The sequence below is a fragment of the Pempheris klunzingeri genome, chromosome 19 (assembly GCF_042242105.1).
Source record: "Pempheris klunzingeri isolate RE-2024b chromosome 19, fPemKlu1.hap1, whole genome shotgun sequence".
In the NCBI taxonomy this organism is placed as follows: domain Eukaryota; kingdom Metazoa; phylum Chordata; class Actinopteri; order Acropomatiformes; family Pempheridae; genus Pempheris; species Pempheris klunzingeri.
Window position 1 is genome coordinate 12,456,550 of NC_092030.1, and position 22,636 is coordinate 12,479,185.

The 22,636-nt window shown below is 43.1% G+C and overlaps 2 protein-coding genes across 3 annotated transcripts in view; one reads left to right on the forward strand and one right to left on the reverse strand.

Annotated features, from left to right (window-relative positions):
* abl1 (c-abl oncogene 1, non-receptor tyrosine kinase) overlaps positions 1-8,696 on the forward strand; it is a 31,274-nt gene extending 22,578 nt beyond the window's left edge. For both annotated transcript variants that reach the window (XM_070850161.1, XM_070850162.1), the window contains 9 exons: positions 744-1,039; positions 2,528-2,800; positions 2,958-3,042; positions 3,289-3,466; positions 3,966-4,150; positions 4,293-4,445; positions 4,536-4,625; positions 4,732-4,860; positions 5,313-8,696. In XM_070850161.1, coding sequence (XP_070706262.1) covers positions 744-1,039; positions 2,528-2,800; positions 2,958-3,042; positions 3,289-3,466; positions 3,966-4,150; positions 4,293-4,445; positions 4,536-4,625; positions 4,732-4,860; positions 5,313-7,000 — 3,077 coding nt within the window. In that variant the 3' untranslated portion in view covers positions 7,001-8,696. The remainder of the gene's footprint in view (positions 1-743; positions 1,040-2,527; positions 2,801-2,957; positions 3,043-3,288; positions 3,467-3,965; positions 4,151-4,292; positions 4,446-4,535; positions 4,626-4,731; positions 4,861-5,312) is intronic.
* A 142-nt stretch (positions 8,697-8,838) lies between these two features.
* On the reverse strand, positions 8,839-21,706 carry rab14l (RAB14, member RAS oncogene family, like). Its single transcript, XM_070850479.1, has 8 exons — positions 21,602-21,706; positions 16,112-16,170; positions 14,983-15,036; positions 14,106-14,283; positions 13,097-13,163; positions 11,844-11,931; positions 11,439-11,469; positions 8,839-11,319 (listed from the first exon to the last, which is right to left on the reverse strand). Exons 2-8 carry the CDS (start codon positions 16,161-16,163, stop codon positions 11,142-11,144), a joined length of 648 nt encoding a protein of 215 aa, XP_070706580.1. The 5' UTR covers positions 16,164-16,170; positions 21,602-21,706; the 3' UTR covers positions 8,839-11,141.
* Between the last annotated feature and the right edge of the window lie 930 nt (positions 21,707-22,636).

Genomic DNA, 22,636 nt, shown 5'->3' on the forward strand with positions numbered 1-22,636 from the left:
ATTCAGAATATTGTGAAGTAGGGCTAGAATCAGTACGGCAGTAATCCCAATGAAGTCTTGACAGCTGTCACCAATGATAGATGCTGAAAGTGACATGTGCTTCAGGAGAACTTTTAAGTCTCGATAAGGTTATGAATCTTCCTGGAAATCTGCTTACTTGCTCCTTCCCTCTTCGTCTTCATCCCCGTCTGACTCTCACTTCCTGACGATGGTCTCACACGTGGGTTCTGTTCCTCTGAAGTGACTGTAAAACAATACCACAGATGGATCACACAGACAAACAGAGGAAGGAAGGAAGGAAGGAGAGAACATATGCATCGGAATAAACAAGAAAATATCCTGTACAACATTACTTTCCAGTCCATTCTGATATGAACTGTTGTACAAAAAAAGATTCATTTAACTAACAAATAACATTAAATCATTAGTATTTGAAGGTTGTAGGATTTTAAATGGGTAATTTTAAGCTGTGTCTAGTCTAAACTACAGATAGATAGATACGCTCTTGCCAAAGTTTCTAATCTCAGGAAACATGACATAAGATGCAGTTAATTCCTGCATGTCTGACCTAAAACATGGTGAGTTTACTTCTAGGACAATGTCAGAGTTCATGCAAAGAATGTGGAAGATTCACACCACCACACAAGACAACTGGAATGAGCCTGTAACCATTAAAACCAATACTGAAGAATGAGTACTCGCCTGGATGATATTCAAAATGTCAATCTCACCACCTTGTCCAGGAGAGAAGCTGCGTGTGCTGTGTTACAACCACAACGGCGAGTGGTGCGAGGCACAGACCAAGAACGGCCAGGGCTGGGTGCCGTCCAACTACATCACCCCTGTCAACAGCCTGGAGAAGCACAGCTGGTACCATGGGCCCGTGTCGCGCAACGCCGCCGAGTACCTGCTCAGCTCGGGCATCAACGGAAGCTTTCTGGTCCGCGAGAGTGAGAGCAGCCCCGGCCAGAGGTCCATCTCCCTGCGGTATGAGGGGAGAGTCTACCATTACAGGATTAACACTGCGTCTGACGGCAAGGTAGGCATCCGGAAACTTGGACACACTGTATGCACACACATTTAAAGAATATCCTCTATCCACTCGGTGATAAAAGTGTAATTACTGTATGTTAACAACTGCAAAAATACTGGTGACACATGCGCATTCCATCATTCAGAGACTTCCAATCATAAAAGTGATAAACTTAAGACTTGGAGCACACAGAGTTAGAGTAACAACTTAAGATGCAGGGTACCCTGTCCCGACTGTCATGATGAATAAGTGCAAGCCATATTTCACTGCACTGCACAGCTGAGTTTCCTCTGTGGGATTCCCCCAAAATGCTGTCAGCCGAGACGCCGCTGCCATTTTGGCTGTGTCACCCTCCTGTCTGTGATGCAGCGAGGTGAGCTAGCTGGTGGAACGCTAGCTATGACAAGAATGCCTCTAACCACCACTGTGCTGCTCATAATGGCCAGCAGACACAAGGCCGGCCAGAAACTGACGCCCATGCTAAGACATGCATTAGTACAGACAGATGCAGCCAAGTATGCGCGCACACACACACACACACGAAACAAATGGACGAACACACGGTTCCCCATCCCATATTGTTTTCCATCCACCCACTGAGCTACAACTCAAGAGTCTGGTATGATAGACTTCTCCAACAATTTGAGATCACCTCAGCACTCCCCAGAGCTGCAGCTTTGTTTCACACTGACTTTGTGATTAACACTGCTCCGAATAACTATAGTTTTTATGGTAGTATGGTAGTTTCCCCCCTTGATTTAGTAAATGGTCATGGGTTAAGCCAGGAGAGCAGCCAACTGACCATTAAATCCTCTTAAGATTTCAAAGGTCCTTTCTCTGCAGTCAAGGTTGTTCTTTTTCCCTTTTTCCTCCACATGCCTTCAGCCTGCTCAAAGAGCCTGTTCACAAGTAAAGAAATGCACAGTGCAGATTGTAGAGCAAATCATTTTTTGGGTTATGTAAGACTTGGACAATGGAAAAGACTGTGTCCAGTCCACTGAGCCCTGACCAATATCCTTCCCTCCACCAGCTTCCTGACTAATGCCTTGTGAGTTTTCAATGGGCTAACCATTCTTTCCGTAGAAAATATTTCAGTGTTGTTTTGTCAGGACTCGGTAGATTATTTCATGTTGTATTACTGGAGCTCAGCCACTTATTTCTGACTTTCTACATTTCGCTAACATCACTTATTGTTTCGTTTTCATTTGAACACAAGCAGTCATCACGTAATGAAAACATTTGGTAACATTTCGACATCTTTGTTTAATAAAATCTGAACAGCTGTGTTCCATTGTTTACAATCCCTTGACCTTCCTCATGAAAACACTGTAAACTTGTATGTCCCAACATTGAAAACAATTTATCAGTCAGATATTTGGCGTAGCACAGGAGTTGGTGCTATCACAGTTGGTTGTTTAAAATTCTGTGGATATCCCAAGCTGAGCTGACCTCTTGTGCACATCTACTCAAATGTAGAATCTCTTTTTCCTCCAGCTGTACGTCTCGTCAGAAAGCCGTTTCAACACACTGGCGGAGCTGGTGCACCACCATTCCACGGTGGCCGACGGCCTCATCACCACGCTGCACTACCCGGCGCCGAAGCGCAACAAGCCCACCATCTACGGAGTTTCTCCCAACTACGATAAGTGGGAGATGGAGCGCACTGACATCACCATGAAGCACAAGCTGGGAGGGGGCCAGTATGGGGAGGTGTACGAGGGTGTTTGGAAGAAGTACAGCCTCACTGTGGCCGTCAAGACACTAAAAGTAAGAAGTGTGGCAATATCCATCTAGTCAATTACTGTCATCTCATATCAGCACTGTGTCAGCTGTAAATCTTTAATTTGGCTGAATAATGCCACCATCTGGTGTTACATCGACGCAACTGCAACCCGCCTGTGTCTTCACTCACTTTTTTGTCCAGGAGGATACGATGGAGGTGGAAGAGTTTCTCAAGGAGGCCGCTGTCATGAAAGAGATCAAACATCCCAACCTGGTACAACTGTTAGGTATGTAAACTTAGGACAAACCCAGAACTACTGATCAAATGCATAAGCTCCTAATTTTAATGAATTTAATGGACTTCTTTTGGCTCAGAACTATTAACCAGCATCTCTTGCAGATAAATAAATAATTCGAGTTCTGTGCAGCAATATATTTTGAAGATTTCTTCCATACTAGGAAAATAACACACAAAGTGAAATAAATCAGTGAGTATTGATGCATTTTGTTTTGCACACTTGTCTCTTTTGCAGGTGTGTGCACCCGGGAGCCACCGTTCTACATTATCACAGAGTTCATGACCCACGGTAACCTACTTGACTACCTGAGGGAGTGCAACAGAGAGGAGGTGAATGCAGTGGTGCTGCTCCACATGGCCACACAGATCTCCTCTGCCATGGAATACCTGGAGAAAAAAAACTTTATACACAGGTGGGTGGAAAGATCTTGCACTTTCTATTTAATGGAAGAGATTGGACAGTACAGAGTGAAGTGATTTCAGTTTTCATTGCCTTCAGCCTGACGATCTATCTTCACTAGTTTGGTCTTTTTTCTCCTTAAATCTCATTTTCTCTTTACTTGCCATTCCTGAGCCGCACTCCTCTGCCTCTCCCATCTTGTGTCACGGACAAGTCGATGTTGTAACATAGCTAGTTTGTTCTGGCACGTTTAATGAGGTCCTCCAGAAGACATGAGATGATTTATGCCTTTCATATTTGCCAAAGTGCATTTTAATTTTGAAATACAAGACTCCTCTTGTGACTGTGCTCCACAGAAAACATCTGTAGAAACACCACGCTACGCTTTCTCTTAAAAATGACTGTGTGTTCAAATTGATCAGTTTACTGTCTCTTCCTGTTTGTAGAAAGTCAGGATTCCACCATGGCCTCCTGTTCATCACTCACCCTCCTCACTGTATTGTTTCCTGCAGGGACTTAGCTGCCCGTAACTGTCTGGTCGGGGAGAACCACCTGGTAAAGGTTGCAGACTTTGGCCTAAGCAGGCTAATGACTGGAGACACTTACACAGCTCATGCTGGGGCTAAGTTCCCCATCAAGTGGACCGCTCCAGAGAGTCTGGCTTACAACAAGTTCTCTATTAAGTCTGATGTTTGGGGTAAGCTCCTCTCAAATTCATATTCAACAAGGGGAAACTATTTTACTCACTATAGCAATTTTATTCATTAGTTCTTGACATGTTTCTTTTGTGGATTGTTATATGAGTCACGCATGTAACTGGCTTGTGCCTACATCTCCAGCATTTGGCGTGCTCCTTTGGGAGATCGCCACCTACGGCATGTCCCCCTACCCCGGCATCGACCTGTCCCAAGTGTACGAGCTGCTGGAGAAAGACTACCGCATGGACCGACCAGAGGGCTGCCCAGAAAAGGTCTACGAGCTCATGAGGGCCTGTAAGCAGCAAAACTCACCTGTTCAGAGTATAATTAGAGGCATAATTCTCTTGGTAGGACTTTTTCCTCATTCTTGTGCCATCCTGTCAGGTTGGAGGTGGAACCCATCAGAACGGCCATCTTTTGCTGAAACACACCAAGCCTTTGAGACCATGTTCCAGGAGTCCAGCATCTCCGACGGTCAGCGCAGCTGTCATTTATTCGCGCCTTTACTTGTGCATGTGAAGATGTGGAAAGTCGCGCTTTGTTGCTTGTTAACGCTTGCTGACTGTATTTACATCTTTAGAGGTGGAAAAGGAGCTGGGTAAGAAAGGGAAGAAGGCAACATTAAGCCCCATCCAGCAGGCTCCAGAGCTGCCCACCAAAACCAGAACGCTCCGCAAAAACACGGACAGCCGAGACGGAGATAGTCCAGGTGAGACGCACTGACACCCACTGCGCCTCCCACCCTGGTTAATTACAACTTGTTGTGAGATAGTCCATGACAGCTGTTATTAATGCCTTTTATGCCTGTGTGAAATGTATTTTGCATGCAGGGGGGATAATCGTAAAAACTTAAAACCTTTTGTACTTGGTGGGGAAAGATGTTTGAGCAAAATGAAACACCTTTCAATTCGTTAAGATGGTGGTTTGCTGAAGTTACCATCTTGATGAAGTCTTACCATTTATTTCTTTTTAGTTCCCCCTGTGAGTTAAGACTAATATTTGTCTAATATTTGGCTGTAACTACAGAGCAAGGTCTGGTGGAGCCTGCTCCCCCAGGTTCCTCTGGCTCTCAGTCGTTTTGTGTTTTTTGTTTTATACGTATTTGTGAATGTATTTTATTCTTCACACCTGATTCCCTGGTTCTTTTGGACTCCTTCTCAGACCCAGTGGAGCCGGAGGTAGCGGTGTCGTCGCCCATGCTCCCCAGGAAAGAGCGCCCCCTCCTGGACAGCAACCTGAACGAGGATGACCGCTTACTACCCAAAGACAAGGACAAGACACGTGGCAGCGGCTTTCTCAGTCTCATTAAGAAAAAGAAAAAGAATGCACCAGCTCCGCCCAAACGCAGCTCCTCTTTCAGAGAGATGGACATGCACCCTGACAGGAGGGGCATGACTCCAGATCCTCGAGACAGTGACGGCTTCAACAACGGTGCATCTTTGGCTATTAATGACGTCACACATGGCCACGACTCTGCAAAGTTCCTGGGTACTAACAATAACGGGGCAGCGGGCATCACCAACGGGGCTCCTACATACCCGGGACCTTTGTTTCCCAGGAAGAAGGGAGCTCCTGCAGTACCTGGCCCTGGAGGAAAAGCAGCTACAACACCGCCCAGCGAGGAGGAGTCCATGTCCAACTCGAAGCGTTTTCTCTGGTCCCCCAGCATGCCCACCGGCTCAGATGGCACTGAATGGAAGTCTGTCACACTGCCGCGAGACCTCGGCCAGCGCCACTTTGACTCAGGCACCTTCGGAGGCAAGCCAGCTCTGCCACGTAAGAGAACCAGTGAGCAAAAAGGGGAGAGCGCCCCAAGGATGGGCACCTTGACTCCCCCGCCACGTCTGAACACCTCATCAGATGTTTCCTCTGCCCTCTTGGGCAAAGACACTGATCCCAGTCCTGGCTCCAGTCCACAGGCATTAACACCTAAGGTGGTCAGGAGGCCTGGGGTTCCAGGGTTGGAGAACTCCAAGACCAGCGCTCTCCATGCTGAGCTTCTCAAGCCCAATGTGTTCCCTGCTTTAGGGGCAGCTGGAGAAGAGTGCAGGGCCCGCAGACACAAGCACACTGTGGACTCTTCATCTGTCAAGGAAAGAGGAAAGTTACAGAAACCTAAGCCAGCCCCACCCCCACCCCCCACCAATGCCAAAACGGGCAAGATATCACGCAGCCCCACTCAAGAACTCCCGTCCCCCTCATCCACCACCTCAGACAGCAAAGCTAAGGGCCTCTCCTCTGTCTCAGAGCCGCACCACACAACCACTGCCAGTGACCAAGCCCGCTCACCGCCTAGTGAGGGCTCCAAGAAGCTGCCCCTGGGCTCCACCTCTAAACCTCAACCGTTAAAGACCTCCACCTCCTCCACTTCTGTGACCACCTCCCTCTCCAGCCAGAACCCAGGCGGGTTCTCCTCCTCACTCACCTTCCCCGGCGATCAGAGCTCACCCTCTGCTTTCATCCCTCTAGTGAACACCCGACGCTCCCTCCGCAAGACTGCACCCCGCCAGGCCTCTGAGCGCACCCCCAACTCAGCCGTGACGCGTGAGATGGTGCTGGAAGGCACCGAGCTGCTCCGCGCAGCCATTTACCGCAACTCAGAGCAGACGGGCAGCCACAGCGCTGTGCTGGAGGCCGGCAAGAACCTGTCCAAGTATTGCATGAGCTACGTCGACTCCATACAGCAAATGAGGAACAAGTTTGCCTTCCGCGAGGCCATCAACAAGCTTGAGAACAGCCTGCGTGAGCTGCAGATCTGCCCCACGGCCACAGGGGGCGCCAACGCACAGCAGGACTTCAGCAAACTGCTGTCCTCTGTCAAAGAGATCAGTGACATTGTTCAGAGGTAGCGCCGTAAAAACCTTACACTACAAAGATATGAATCCGATATGAACTGTATCTTACACTACCCTTTTTTTCATGAGCGTGCGCATGAACCGTGGTCCATGCTGAGCTCGTGTTGCATATCTGAGGGTAAGGCTAGCAGGAGAGCAGCCGCAGAGTGTAGGTTTCAGACGTCAGGACACTGAAACACTTCAGTGGTTATTGTGGATGGAATCAAAGGAATCTGTCTGCTGACTTTGTCAGACAGAGTTTGCAATAGTGAAAAGCCTTAACCATGAATAAACAATGTCTTTTGGCCTTAATGAGAGGCTAGGGGCCAATTCTTTATCAACATGTCTTTTCACCAATCATCTTTGAAACGATCATGTATTATGTATTCTAGTGGTTTTCCCCTTTATCGATGACACTAGGAGAAAAGAAAGGCCTGTGTGTTTGTCACTGTTGGAGCATTTGGTTTTTCATCGGTGCAGATGACAATGGAACAAAAGAAAACACTTAACCTCATCTTGTTCTAGGATGCCTTCTAACACTTCAATGACTGATGTCATAGCTTCTGTTTCCACCTGTAAGAATTAGGAAGCCTCTGTCTAACACATCATCTTTCATCTCTTTGTCATCAGTAATCAGTTGTGTGATGAAAGCACGTCAGTGTTTGTTCTGCACAAATGCTTTTTGCAGTATTTGGAACAATGTGCCATAAAATAATAATGGGAGCAAGCAACCTTTCTGCTTCACTGCACACTTTGGTAACAAACGGTGCCTTAAACACTATTGGCGGTGAGCGGTTTAAGACTTGCCACTCGACAGGTGCAGAAATGTGGCTTTGGCTGAATTGTGCCATGTGGTTAGGAATAGTTGTGCTTATTGGATTTAAATGTTTGATTGCCATACCAAAAACCTTTTGTCTTCAGTCTGTACTGAAGAGGGACCAGGGTGCACGATCTGCAACTCAGTGGATCTGACTGTTGTGTTATGTTGTCCTTAGACTGGACCGTTTCTTTTTTTTTTTTTTGTACAAGTGTGATTCAACCTTTTCTACATGCCAGTCACAAAAGCCATCGGTAGCAGCTCAGCCCTGCAGCAGCGTGCCGTTTTATCTGTAAAGAGGGATCACAGACTGAAGCAGTTTTTCTCTGACCACTGAAGGGCCTCTTCAACTGAGAGAAATTGTTCTGATGGAGGGTTTATGTCACGTGGTCTAAATGCTGTTTCTGAGGCCTTTCAACCCCAGCAAAAAAAATATATATATATATCCTGGGGGAAACACTGGACTGAAATGTTTATGGATCTGTCACTTGCTGTCTTACAAAATAATCTATAAGTGAGAAGCTGACCATTATAGACTAAAAGAACACAAAATTCCACTCCAACATCAGAAGTTCCTTTATGCTCGTCCACAACTCTTAGATGTTTTCAGTATTTGTGCTGTGGACATTTCACCCCATGTGCCGTGTCTGACTGCGGTGCCTGAAGACGCAAGTCAACCGCAAGCTGCCTTGACAACACGGTACTGTCAGTGTTGGCTTTGTTTTTCAATTTCCACCCCTTTACCAACCATACCACTACTCTACTTTTATGTCTATGGCTCCTCACCAATTTTGTAGACAAACTTCTTTCCTTTGTAAATATGTTTTCTTTTTCCTATTTGTTTCTCCCTCTAGCCTCGGTGCAATTTTTGTTGCAATAAAATACAAAGCAGTTGTGCTACTTGAAATACATAACTGAGTCTAGTGCTTTTTCCCCCCTCCATGTGACCCTTTTCAGTCAAAACAGTGGCAGTGAAAAATATCCAACCTGAGCAGCCCCCGCCTGTTTCTGTAGAAGTCAAAAACAGAGACACAGCAACAGGTTATGTATAATTTATTTTTTTCTGTCTAGAGTATTTTGTCATTAAAATCAAAATGTCAACATTTTAAAATCATATACACTCAAGAACGCATTTAAATGTTAGCACAGCTCCTTAAAAATTTATACATATGTACTTTTTTTGTACTTGTGGACAGACAAAAGCAGGAAGTGGTCACTCAGACTGCAAAGAGGTGGGGCTTAGGAAAAAGGAAGACCCAGCCCACCAACTTTCCACAATAACAAACCAATCCCCACTCCCCAAAAGTTAAGACAGCGATGCAGGCCCCTCCCACGTGGAGGAGTGACGATGGGGTGGGAAAAGAAAATATTAACAGAAAAAGCGCCCCATTCTCCACTCCATACAGAAATGAGAGGAATCAGAGTTTGCAGACATAAATACTTGTTTGCTCATCATCTCAATCCACTTCCTCTCCCCTCAACCAATCGACAGGTTCAGTAGTGTGCAGACAGGGTGGTTGGGGGGTGTCTAGGTGTCTGTCCTTTACATACATTTATTAATAGAAACTATGTTACAGAATTTCCCAAGCATGAATTACAGGCAACCCACTAGCACGTCAACTGTACAGATCTTGGCAGAGCCAGCAAATAAATTTCTAAATCCCAAGTAGCAAGGTCATCACCAATAGTTAAGAAGCAATATATACAGCTGTCCAATCAGGGAGTCACTATGGTACAGAAAAATTGTACTTGGAAAAAAAACTTAATTGGATTTGACAATTTCACTGTTTCGGGGGGGTGGGGGCATGCTGCTTGGTGTTGTATTAGACAAGGCAGAAGAACAGAACAACTACCCAAATGAACAGATCAGCTCTTCAGTGCAGCACTTGAAATTAAAGGAGTGTTGACAGTTTTTTTTTTATAGCTGAATAGTCAAGATGTGGGTTTAAGACCATGCTGCTGATGCTTGACCATTTGAGACATTTTGACAATGTGAGCCACCACTTGTAGTTTTACGTTATGCTCCGGTAAAATGCAATTATTATTCTAAAAGAGTTGATTTATTGAATCGGGGCAGTGTGAAGAGCAAGTGCGGCAAAACGATAAAGATTAAAGAGTAATAACAATTATAAGGCAACAAACAATGACAAAGAAATGCTGGTAAAGACAGAATCCGTTGATATGACCTGGGGGAGAGTATTGGGGTCAGATGCGTGAGGGGAGGGAGAGCTGGTGCAAAGAAACCTACATGAATTTGTCTTTCCTTCAAAAACAGAAACGGCATGTTTTTTTTCTTAAGTGTCATCTTAATGTAGTCAAAATAAACTCCAACTTCTTAACACACAGACACTCACAAACACACAGACAAGCTGGAAAACACCCAGTATTCCTTCCTGTGATGTCTCAGAGGAGAGGAATCACCCAAAAGGAATTTGCGGGTAATTCCTGGTTTTCTAAATGTAACCCCCCCCCCCCTCCGCTCTCTCCTGAGAACATCGGCGTTGCCACATCTGGCAAAGGAACTCACTTTGTGCTGAGCAGCAGAAACAGAATTACAAGCCACAGGCAGGGGAAAGCTCGATCAGCCGCACATTCTTTGACGCACACTTGAGAGCGTCTACCTGTGTGGCTGCATGATGCACTACTTCATTGCCTTCACTGTCCAATCCCACAAAAATTAAGCACGAGTGAGAGATCACACCCGCATGTCTCCGTTAAAATGCTGGACTGGTAATCCATGCAGGAGATTCGCAAAGAGTTTGAGAATATAATTTAGATCCAATTCATACCGACTTGATCAGTGGTGTTTACATGTCATATATAGCTATAAAACCAAACATAAAAAACAGTCGATTTATCATTATCGTATGAACGTTACATCTATCTAAAGTGTCAGTAACCCGTGTAATGTGCAGTGGAGTCTACGATACTATGATGGGGGAAACTAGACTGAATGGTGCAAGAGGAGTGGAGGGGAGCGAAAGAGGAGAGTTATGGGACATAAACACTGAAAGAGTTTAAAGAGGAGGAATGAGACAGACAAGCAGAGAGGAGGAAGAGGAGAAGGAGGAGGAGGAGGAGGAGGAGGAGGAGGGGAGAGATGTAGTCCACACAGCCCAGCTCAGTCTGGCCCAAGTCGATATCCGTCCCCCGTTCCTTCCCTCCGCAGCCCTGCTCTCATGCAGCTCCTGGAGCAGTGAGGGAGGAGGGTGGATGGACGCGCGGAGGTGGAGGAATGGATGGAGGAGGGGTGGTTGAGGGAGGGCAGGCAGGACAGATGGGGGGGAGAGAGAGAGAGAGAGAGGGGGGAAGGGAGGACGAAAGGGGTTTGCTTGGTCATTAGCAGCCGCAACCTTCCCTCTGGGGCTGTGGTTCGCTGGTTAGCCGGCCACCCTGAGGGGCCGAGGGCTTGTGCTGGACCCCCGACTCGGCGGCGTTCAGGTCCAGGCTGCCATCTTGGATGTTCTGGTAGATCTTCTTGGCAGCTTCCAGGAAGGCGTCCTCGACGTTTTCACCTCTGAACACGGAGCATAAGCACGAACGTGACAAAGGGGACAATTGGGAGAGTGAGAATGTAAGCAGATGGATATTTCACATTCTGCAGCCACTGAAAAGGCGAAAGTTGTGCACACTTACGTTTTTGCACTGGCTTCCAGAAACAACAGACCTGGAAAACATAGAACAGACACAGTGTTATTGTTTAAAGCTCACATTCCAAGTTCTAATCCACCCCCTCTACTCACTTAACCTTTCCTCAAGCCACCTTCTCCTAGTTTCTGTCTTAGCAATGTAAATAATAAAGGCTATTAATATTTTTTGTCTCTTGAAATCAACTTTAAACAGCTTCTTTTATAAATATTCGGACATTTTTGAGGGAGCAGTCACAGTTTTGGAAGATGCCTTCACAGACAGCGTTTCAGCGTCTTGTGATTACTTGATACCTCGGAGAGTTGAAAAGTCTTAACAGCATGGAAAACCTTTTTCTCCACCTAAACCCTATTTCCTCCTTTCCCAGCATGCACTGTTCTATGTCCGGCTCACCGTTCTCCTCAGCAAACTGCTTCGCTTCCTCATACGTGACGTCCCTCTGGGCCTCCAGGTCTGCTTTGTTTCCTATGAGAATGATCACCTGAGAACAGAGAGTAACAGGAAGAATGAGACAATCCTCCAAGAGCTCATAAAGCCCACGGCAGTATGGGAACACTGCTGTTGCACTGTTGAGTTGTCTGTTAAGACACTGCTCACATGAGCACACTAGACACTGCCCCCAGCAGCTGTGATGTAATTAGACCTGTAATGTACTGATGAACGTAACAGGCTTCCTTGTTGTAGCAGTGACACACTTTCTTAAAACTCTGGAACTGCTGCATGGTCAGTGTAAACCACTCAGGTTTTTGCACCTTTTCTTTCAGTTTTATTACAGAATTTCCCACCAGTGTGGTCTTGAAAATGATCAAAGTAATGGCAGCGTGTTTCAAACTTCTACTTCCACTGGATAACAGAGAGTCACAGGCTCAAACTCAAGTACTGTAGACTTGATTCTGACATTAACATCAAATTTACATCAAATTAAATGTTACTGTCCGTTACTGGGAAAAGTGAGAGCTGATTTTTAGAAACTCTTGCTAAATTCCAAGACGTAACATTACATTTATTTAGCTGAAGAAGTCTCACATAACTTATTTTCATTCAGATGACGACTATCAGTCGAATGATCAGATAATGTGTCAATCATGTTTCCCATCTTAAACAATTGTGGCCAAAGAAATCTCTCTTGAAGCAGGAACACATGTTGACACTTTCATCTAATATGCCTCTTTGTATGTTTTTTCTATGAGCGCTACTTTACTTTTCATGTGTATAGAAAATAGCTTGATAACAAATAAACCTCCGTTAACACAACAGCAAAAATATTTTTCACTTGATTCTAAAAACCTGTGGTGGAAGTGGCATATTACAGGAACACACTGCTCTGAAGGAACACAGCTCAGCAAAGAGAGCAGTATGATTTAGAGCTAATCATATTTACCAAGAAATCCAATTTGAGAAATAGACAGGGCTTTGTGGCTTCAAACAGGCTCAGGGGAGAGGGAGACTGACACAGGGGGAAACAGAAAATGATGCAACAGCAGGGGTAAACTTGAAAGAAATAAGAGGGATGATACAGGAGGAAAGAAAACTGTAAAGTAAAAGGACAATTACAAGGAGCAGGAACACAGAGTTTAAGAGATGGTAAAAGACACACGGAATAATTCCAGTACACATATTGAAAAGATGTTCATCTGTGTACTTACAGTATTGGGATTGGTGAGGTTTCTGGCATCAGTCAGCCAGCTGCTGAGGTGGTTGTATGTGCTTCTCCTGCATGACATCAATAGAGTGGCAGAGGTTACTATGACGACAGGCAAAGACTCAACATCATGTCATCTCTGCTGAAGGAGCAGAAGAGTCTGCAGCGGCTACAACGTACAGATGGTGTAACTATGAGAGCAGGACAACATCATCACAGAGAGTGACAGATTAAAGAGATATTTGGAATCAATATTTGTATCGTGCAACGTACAAACCCAGCAGCTTTTTGTCTGTACCTGACAATACTGCAACTATCCTCCGTCTCACTTCTTTCATTTGTTTTCAAGTTACAGCGAAATCTCCTCTTTACAATAAATGTACCATTTCATCAACATTACAGTTTGTTCCACCAAACTGGCACTTTGAAGACCGGTCAAGTGTTTTTCAGCAAACTATAGCAGACACAAAAATACCTTGGGCTCACTGCACTGACACACTGGACTGGATCATAGACTACATATATGAAACTTACTGTTTACTTACTTACTGTTCTTTTTATCATTTTGTTATGCCCTATAGTTGAAGACACATAATGTAAGAGTATGGATAAGAAATCATCAGCTCCTCTTTGTCTTTTGTTTTTGTCCACTAGCCCAGCAGCTGCTGTGAGTGATAAAAGCAATATAAACAACTCATAGTTTTTCCAGTAACTACTGTTACTGGGGCCCTCGGGGCCCTCACTGGAGTTGGGTGTGGTGAGAACAGACATGTCACATGTTCAACTGTGTTTATTTGGCTGAACGCTAATACTATCTCACAGTTTAGGCAAGAGGGTCAGACACTGTGCTCTTAGACGCTTTTGCTTCCATTAACTTCCTCTTACATACACATTTTTCTAAAACGCACTAAATGGTTATTAACCACATCAAATAAAAGGTTTGGTGTGAAGTTGAGACCATATAGTAACTGCATCTCCCACGTTCACATATTGACACATCAAGCATCTTGTACCTGGTGATGTCGTACACCATGAGCGCCCCCGCAGCTCCGCGGTAATAAGAGCGAGTGACGGCCCTGAAGCGCTCTTGTCCCGCTGTGTCCCAAATCTGCAGCTTGATCTTCTGGCCGCTCACCTCGATTATCCTTGTACCAAACTCCACGCCAATCGTATGGGGGCAGTCCGCCATAACTGGGGAGGGGAAGCGAGGTTACTATCAATTCAATTTGATTATTTTACTGTTGCTAATTTGTGTTGCTACTTGCATTTCTGCAATCATCATTGTAACCATTTGTATTAGCAATGATTCATCTCATCTAAAACTCTCAAAAATGTACAGTTCCTTTATCAGGTTGATGAAAGTTACAACTTGTGCCCAACGTAAGCTTGCAATGATGATGTAATATATTTTGTGAAAATGTGTGTAGTCACACACACAAACCTCATCTCTATTGTAAGCCAGCAGCAGGTGCATCAATGATCAGTCTGATGAGCCATGATACTCACAGTTGTCTACATATAAAGTATCAACACCCGCAAAACTGCTAAAAAAAAAAAGTCTTAAAAACTGACAGTGAAAACCTTTTGTGAGCCACCCATGTGTGCATGTGCAGGATGTGATGGTGGCAAGTGAATGAGGAACACAGCATCTGGCTTGTTAATAGTAGCACTAAACAAACACGGAGCTGAATGGTAATGGGAGGCTGCAGCTGACTCACAGGAGAAGAGTCTCTCACTGTTGAGCTCACACTCGACTTCTATGCCACTGACTTCCGTTGGCGTATGAAGAAATCTAAAGCAATTTAGGCACTCCAACTGAAACCTGGCAACCTTGCATACACCAAGGCGCAAGCACACATGAAAGTGAGTCAAAATCGGGGCAGCACTTACATTTCTTTTCTGTGAACTGGTGAAGCAAACACGACTTTCCTACCCCCATGTCCCCTGTGGAGAGAGAGACAGAGAGAAACTCAGGTCGACCAAGGAAATAACAGAAGAGCCACAATTCTTTATTCACGCCTGCAGCGTTGCCCCCATGCATGGTGAAGAAGCGCTTCTATGACAGTAAGCAACCATACTTATTTAAAATTTCATGTAAAGCACTAAGAGGGAGACAGACTTCCTCTACTGTGTACTGTCCCATAAAGTTTGACAATACAAGTTAATAACCATTTTGACCCTAATAGTATGTTTGGTGCCTTGATTCTGTTGGCATAATCTGCGGGTCTTTACTTTGCAGCTCACCAAAATAAAAACTACGCTGACAGCAGTCCAAATCACACAAATGTATCCGTATAAGGGGAGTACAATACTGACAAGATCAGTACTTTTGAAAGCACCAAGCAATACTGAGGTTGAGGTGTTCACCGTTTATTTCACTCTGCATCAACAATCAAAAAAAAACTTAGAAAATTATATGCAATTTAATTCAAAAACAAAGTTTCCTTCATTGTTCTAGTGATGGAAAAAAAACAACTAAAGTAGCAAGTGACTATCTCTATAGGCTGTTCTGGACACCATTAACACACCCCTTTAGATCCACGCAGTGTTAGCTTTGAGGCAGGGTGTTTTAGGTTTGACTAAAGAGGAGAAACAATAGCCTGGAGCTGTGGGCGTTTGTGTAAGCATATGTCTGTAAATGTATGTACAAGGATCAGTGTGCACTTACAGCCCTTTGCTGACATTAAGAAACATGTCAGCAAAAGTAGAACATGATTTTAGTAGAGCAACTGCATTTAAAAAATGAATTCCACCGCTGCACCATATGCTTAACTGTTTATTGATAAGCAGCACGGAGAAGTATGGGATTCAAGTATTAAAATAAAAATTATAAGACTTTCTAATCCAAAGAGTCCACAAAATCTTGGTCTTAAACTTTGACAAATGCATTGTCAATTTTGCTGATACATCTGTCAAAATATTTGTCCAGAATAAAGCCCAACAGGTTCCAAAACGTAGACACACTGCTGAGGTGGGCAGTGTGTCCCAGGCCTAACAGTCATTGGCATTGCTCCCTTACCGATAATGATGTATTTGAAAATGTAGGAGTAGTTGTACGGTGCAGTGGCCATTGTGGCTCTGAAAGAGAGAAAAGACAGGGAAGTTTAGGATGTCAGTAACAACAATTTGCCATTTTCTTACTTCAAGACAGGTATTGAAAACACGAGCAGTAACTAGATAACAATGGAAGAAAACAATGACTTACAATGACTACAGTCTCCTGTAGCACTAAAACTCAACACCAACCACATTCATTCTGCATGCTGAGGACTTGGTGTAATCAAAGTTCTCATGCTACATGAATGAAATCAGAATCACTTTAAAAATAATAAAATACATATGTTATAAAGTTAGAATAAAAGAAATTTACATTACGCAGTTTTGTGTACAAATATCTTATCAATTTAAAAACAAGGGACAAAAAAATGTAAACCATACTGGAAGACACCCAAAAAAAATCAAATTTGCACATGTCTCATGAACATACATGAATTTAAATTGGTCATGTAAGGGCCAGTGTTATTCTACAAAGCCATAATCCTTTCAAAACAATAGAATCACAATAATGTGAATGCAGGCAAGGTCAGCATCAATGCCTGCTATAGTAGGGCAATAAAAACAGTATACTTCCTTAGGAATAAGAATCGGCACATAATATGTACATTGTGTCAACAGTCCGGTCACACCATTTGAGTAATTACCAAATATTATTTCATTTTAAATTAAAAGATTATAAATATGTTGCTTATCAATATCAGCAAGTATGACCATGATTAAAACCATAACTAAATATCTGCCTGTTTCTCATTATCATGAGATAATTTACTTCCTGCTTAAGTCCTATGATGCAACAGATGAGACTGCACAAGCAATCACAAATTAAACTGAACACTAATACTTTTTCATTTAGCTGATCAACTAGATAGTGATGTGACTCCACACACACACTCCATATTTTCTGCTTATAAATAAAGCGCAAAAAAAATGCATGTGTAAATGCATCCTCACCACTTGTGTCAACCTGATTTGTTACTCATCAGCAAACATATTCATGAGCACAGATTTTCCATTGAATCCTTTCTAAGTGTACCCGCTTCCAACGGTTACAGTTACACTACAGTTATAGTTATATTGCTTTGCATTACTTATAATACCACAAAGAGACTTCACTTTTGAATGTGAAGAGTACCACCTGACAGTTCTCTAGAGATAGTACACCAGAATGTACATTTTAACAAAGTTTAGGATGTTATCTACCCGAACTTGCTTTCCACCCCTCCACCTAGCACAAACCACCTCAGGCGATGCAGTGCCACAATGTTTGAGCTATCACTAAAACTGAAGTTGACTTTCGCATGCTGCACCAAGGACCACTTGGTGTTTTGCCTTTTGTGGATTGTCCTGGGTGATTCGAGTACTCCCAACAAAAATGCAGCCATGTTGATTTCAAAGACGGGAATTTCATGTTCCTGGCCAATGCCATAATATCTCTTATTACATTTTAATTACATGGCAGTCGACTTTATAAACCTACAGACCAAAACATTTCCAGTCTAAATAAAATAATTAAAATTGAAGTTCATTGACAGTGTGATATGCATTTAGTAAGTATACGGTCATGATTTGTTAAACACATAGGGGTGAGGAAAGCTCCACAGAGGTCAGTAAGCCAGCATTTCTCTACACCAGTAACCCCTGCTTTCTCAGCTCATAATGACAGAGCAAACTGGATGCAGTCTGTCTACAAGTAAACAGTGTGGCACTTCTATGTACACAAGAAAACCTCCAGCATCATAGGCTCAGAGCTAGGCTAAAAATAACCCTGACACCTATCTGATACCCAGTGATGCTTCATTGTTCACACTCAACTCACAGCACACAGTAGACACAGCACACGGGGAAAAGCCTTCAATTTTACCACACATCTCCACTTCCAGAGCAAAAAAAAAATTCACACAAATACACTTGTTGAACAGGGAGATCATTTGAACATGTATATTTGTTCATAAATGATCAGGTAATGTATTACATCAATGAAGCTTAATTAGAAAGCAAGCGGTTTTTCTCATGGACAATCTCACCATAAAATTCAGCACCATCTCCTGACATCAAGGCTATTTTGTATTGCTGAATAGAAGCAGCTTTATAATTCAGCAGTAAATAATTCAGGCTTAATAGTCAGGAGCATAATCATTTAGCAACCTGATGGTTTCTATATCCCTGGCAAAGCCTTAAACCAGTGCTTTTCCACTGATCTGCGGCTCAGTGAAAACTCTGCTGCAGTTGAAGCAGTTCCTGGAAACTGAAATCACTGTTCCACATCAAAGCCTACTGCTGGTGTTATGCTCATACTTCTGTATCTGCAGTTCAGTGACTGGCCAGATTAATGCTGACACAACCAGAGGAAATTTGGATGGGGTGTGATATAGGGTGTGATATAAACTATATTTCAGTATTTCTTATTTCCTCAAGAGAATAAAAACTACATAAACAACTCGCAGGAATACCACAGCAGGCTGCAACTGTGTTCTTATTGGTGGCCCCAGAAAAGACTCACACTTGACCTGACATTTGGTACTTAACAAGGTAACTGAAGTGAAACGCAGTCTATATGAACTTGCTATGTGATCGTCATGCACTCTCTACCCCATTATTACCTTGATTACACTTCAAGGTTGATTTCAAGGATGACACCAGTATAATTTTATTTTTTTGCTCATTCATTCTAAATCAACTCATGCAGAAGTCAGGCCGGTTTTTAAACAACATGACTTCCACAAAGTCTGATTGATATGACTGACGGAAGAGAATGAAGGTGCATTGGACAGCGACCACAAAAATCACAAAATTGCACCATTGCTATACGTTACAATCATAGAATAACATTTGAGGGCCTTTGTCCAGGCTGCCAACTGTCACAAAGTTGTGTAGCTTTACACATATTTTCAGTATGGGTCTTTTGGTTTGGTACATGATGTGTGTATCGAACAAACGCAGCATTATTTTAACTACTGCACATGCAAATCTTTGTGTGTGTGTAGAATTTTATTTAAAAGGCCGGATCTCACACACATGCCACAGAGACTGACCACAATTTAGCACAGCCCAGTTGTGGCTAACACAGATAGGGCACAGCTTGAAGATCCAGCATCATTAAAGTCTGCCATTTAGGAAAATTACAGTTTCTCAGTGAACTACCATGACGATGGACAACAGGTGGATTTGATGAACGGTTTATGCAGGTATTATCCAATTTGCAATTAGGTATGCTACTGGCTGCAGCTCACTCATTTGAAACCACACCACCTTAATGTGAAGATCCCTGGTAGAAGGAAAAAACAGAGTGGAGCGCGTTAACCTTATGGCATTTAAGCAACCTGTCTCTAACATTTCAGACCGTGCCAAAGCAATAACAAAGGTGTTTTTATAGCAGCAGATATGCGACCATACTCTGCTGTATAGAACATGGGTTTTAAACACATGCTGGAGGTAATCAAGCTCCGGTACGAAGTTCCCTCTCATCCGTATTTCAGCCAGCTTATCATACGAGGCCTTTACAAACAAGACCAAGCTACAGTTGTCCACAACTAGAGTACATTACTATGATTTACAATTAAACGTAGTGCCTTAATAAATATATATATTTTTTTGTTACTTTTTTTTTTTTCCATCTATTTGAGAGAATATTTATTTTAAGTTCCTTTTACATATATTTAAATTCTTTATAAATAAATTGCAGTAGGATTGACAGATTGAGGATCTGTATTGAACTGATTTTTGTGTGCTGTCGCACCCCCCCACTGTCACATGACCCTCATGTGGCAACCCTATACCCAATGTGATGGTTTTCAGTACACTGGAAGTTAAGCTATTACAAAGGCGGGTACCCCCAACCAGAGTAAAAACCATGTGATGCAGTTGTGACACCCAACTCCCCTTTCTTCAACTTTTTGTGCCCAATATGTAGGACAAAATCCCCTGAGTATACATCACAGAGAAGGCAAGTCAGGACCGTGTGACCAGACTGCAGTCTCAGCACTTCTCTGTTACTCTTCAATACACCGAATCTTTCTCCAGGGAAACACTGTCACTGCCTTCCTCTCAACAGCCACTTCCTATAGATGGAAGGACTTAAGGGTAAGTGAAATCTGTGGGCTATCAGAAAATCATGACACATATACAGTCACAGTGCCTCCTGATGTCCAGGCCCACTAATCAAATCATGTGACTACTTTCAAGACCTAAGAACGATATGAGATCATCACAGACAGCACACGCCATCACAATGCATGTAAACTGAATTTGTGATTTGTATCATTTATGATGCAAGAAAAATCGATGCAAAATGACCAAAACTATCGTTGTTCAAGTTTCAGATGAAGCCTGCTGCTTCACAGAGCACTTGCACGATAAACAGAAATGATGCAGCATTTCATGTTATGTAAAAGGCACCGGTATAAAGATTCGCAACAGTTTGAAACACAAAGGGTTATACTTTGTTACCAACTACAGTTTTTAAATTATACATTTATGCTGTTTGGGAAAGCAAAGCCAAAGAGGAGGCTAACACGCTGTGAGCTAAGGCATTTACAGTCTTTATACGAGTCACACAAAAGATGATCACGCGATCACTTCTATGTGACAAAACAAAAGTAAGAGACACACAAATCCAAACAAACACGTCTTGAGTGTCTGGTGTTAACTCTTTAATTTGACAGCGTAACGTCATGCCTGCTCCCCGACAACTGTGGCTAGCTTAGCTTAAAAACCGGCACAGTGACAGCGTCGGTTTGGTAATTATTTGCTTTTAATTACAAACTAAAACAAGCAAGGTTACTACACAGAAGAGGATATAAAATCTGGTGTTTACCTGGTTAGTTGCTGAATGATCGTGTCTATTAAGAATCACGGCCCTATATTAGCTGTTTTTGACAGCTCGCTTTGCGTTAGCTTGCTACCTGCTTGCTGACATCAATGGATGTATCTGACAACAAATCGCATAAATCACAACACGTAACGTTAAGACGGTTGCCTCCATCAACACAAGGACAGCCGACTCTATATCATCTAATTAGTATATCTAGGTTAGACAACTAACTTCGCTACTGCATAATTACACAAAAGCCATTGCAACGTTACACCAAACTAACGATAGCTAGCGTTAGCTTTAGCATGCTAGTTTGTCAGCTAGTTGTAGTGGTTGGATTATGGTAGATACGTAGCTTAGTTAACTTGTCAACCCATGCTTAGTCATCGATGGGCAAGTAATTTCTCACCTAGCAAAGTATTCTCTACCAGTTTCATAAGCAATATCTCCTTTTCTTAGAAGCTAGTGACAAACCCCACTCTAGTGTTAGCCATCTGTTAGCTAGCGACGTTAGCTTGCCAATTAGCTGTCTCCCGGCTAACACACACTCGCTAAAGTGTTTCAGAATTTATCTCTGCGTTTATCGGACTTTGCGTGCGTGTGTACGAGTGTGTTCAAGCATTTCCTCTTTTCTGTTCTTACCAGAAATCAAGTCTTTTGAGCTTTGTGTTCTTGAGCTGTTCAGAAGAGGAATGCAGGTTATCCTGGCTCAAGTATGATCTGCCTATCCAAGATGGCTGCCCACGGCACAGGGTTTCCTCCGCTGTATACAATGGGCTTCTGGGACAAAGAGCATCATATGCGGCGATTTACGGTGTTTGCACCAATGGTGTGCACCGTTCCGTGGAAGGAAACCGCACCTGCACAGGTGTATTCATGCATGCTGTACTGCTAAACCACTTAATACTGATTAGGTGTCATATCAGATAATTAAATCATTACTTAGGTGAAATCAGGAGACACAAAGTTGACTGTTCAGGATTCAGATCCTTACCAGTTACCTTTGAAGAAGACCTAGAAGACCTATATGAATCAGAAATATGAGGTTTAGCCTTGTAGATCCATATAACCCATAGTATGACCTAAAAATAATTTATTGTTTATTTGGATTCCCTTTGTTTCCCTCAGTAACAATTGGCATAATCTTCCTGTGGTTCACATTCAAAGAAAATACATAAGAGCAATAAACGTTTCCATTTAGACCACATACAGTAAATGATATCCCCATTGCATCGCATTTAAAGATAGGCTATAGAAAACCTGAAAATCCTGCAAAGAAATTTAAGAAAATATATATTGCATTTGCATTTCACTGTTTTTCTCTTCAAGTAGACCATCTTTAGCTGTGTGTTAAAACTTATATATATTATATATACTTATACACATACTGAGATGTGTCTCATTATAATATTGTTTGTTTGTTTGTTTCAGTTCAGTTTGAGGCCCCACATTTGAACCCAGACTCAAACCTGTTAATATGTTCATTGGAATACACGTCTTTTGTATTCAGAGAGGATTAAACATACAAACAACCAGCACGAGGAATGCGAGGCTATGAGCTGTCTACTGGAGCCGGACAGCATCCATTCTGTCATAATGTTCTAGTGTATTTCTGCTCCAGCAGGGCTTTTCTGTGGCACTGAGATTGACACACATTTTATGGACAGGTACAGGCCA

Excerpts from the sequence above, each read along its gene's own strand:
- rab14l (XM_070850479.1), bottom strand. The coding sequence starts at position 16,163 with ATGGCCACTGCACCGTACAACTACTCCTACATTTTCAAATACATCATT. Across the intron at positions 15,037-16,111 it reads TTTCAAATACATCATTATCG|GGGACATGGGGGTAGGAAAG; the intron begins GTAAGGGAGCAA and ends CTCTCTCCACAG. Across the intron at positions 13,164-14,105 it reads ATGGTGTACGACATCACCAG|GAGAAGCACATACAACCACC; the intron begins GTACAAGATGCT and ends GATGTCATGCAG.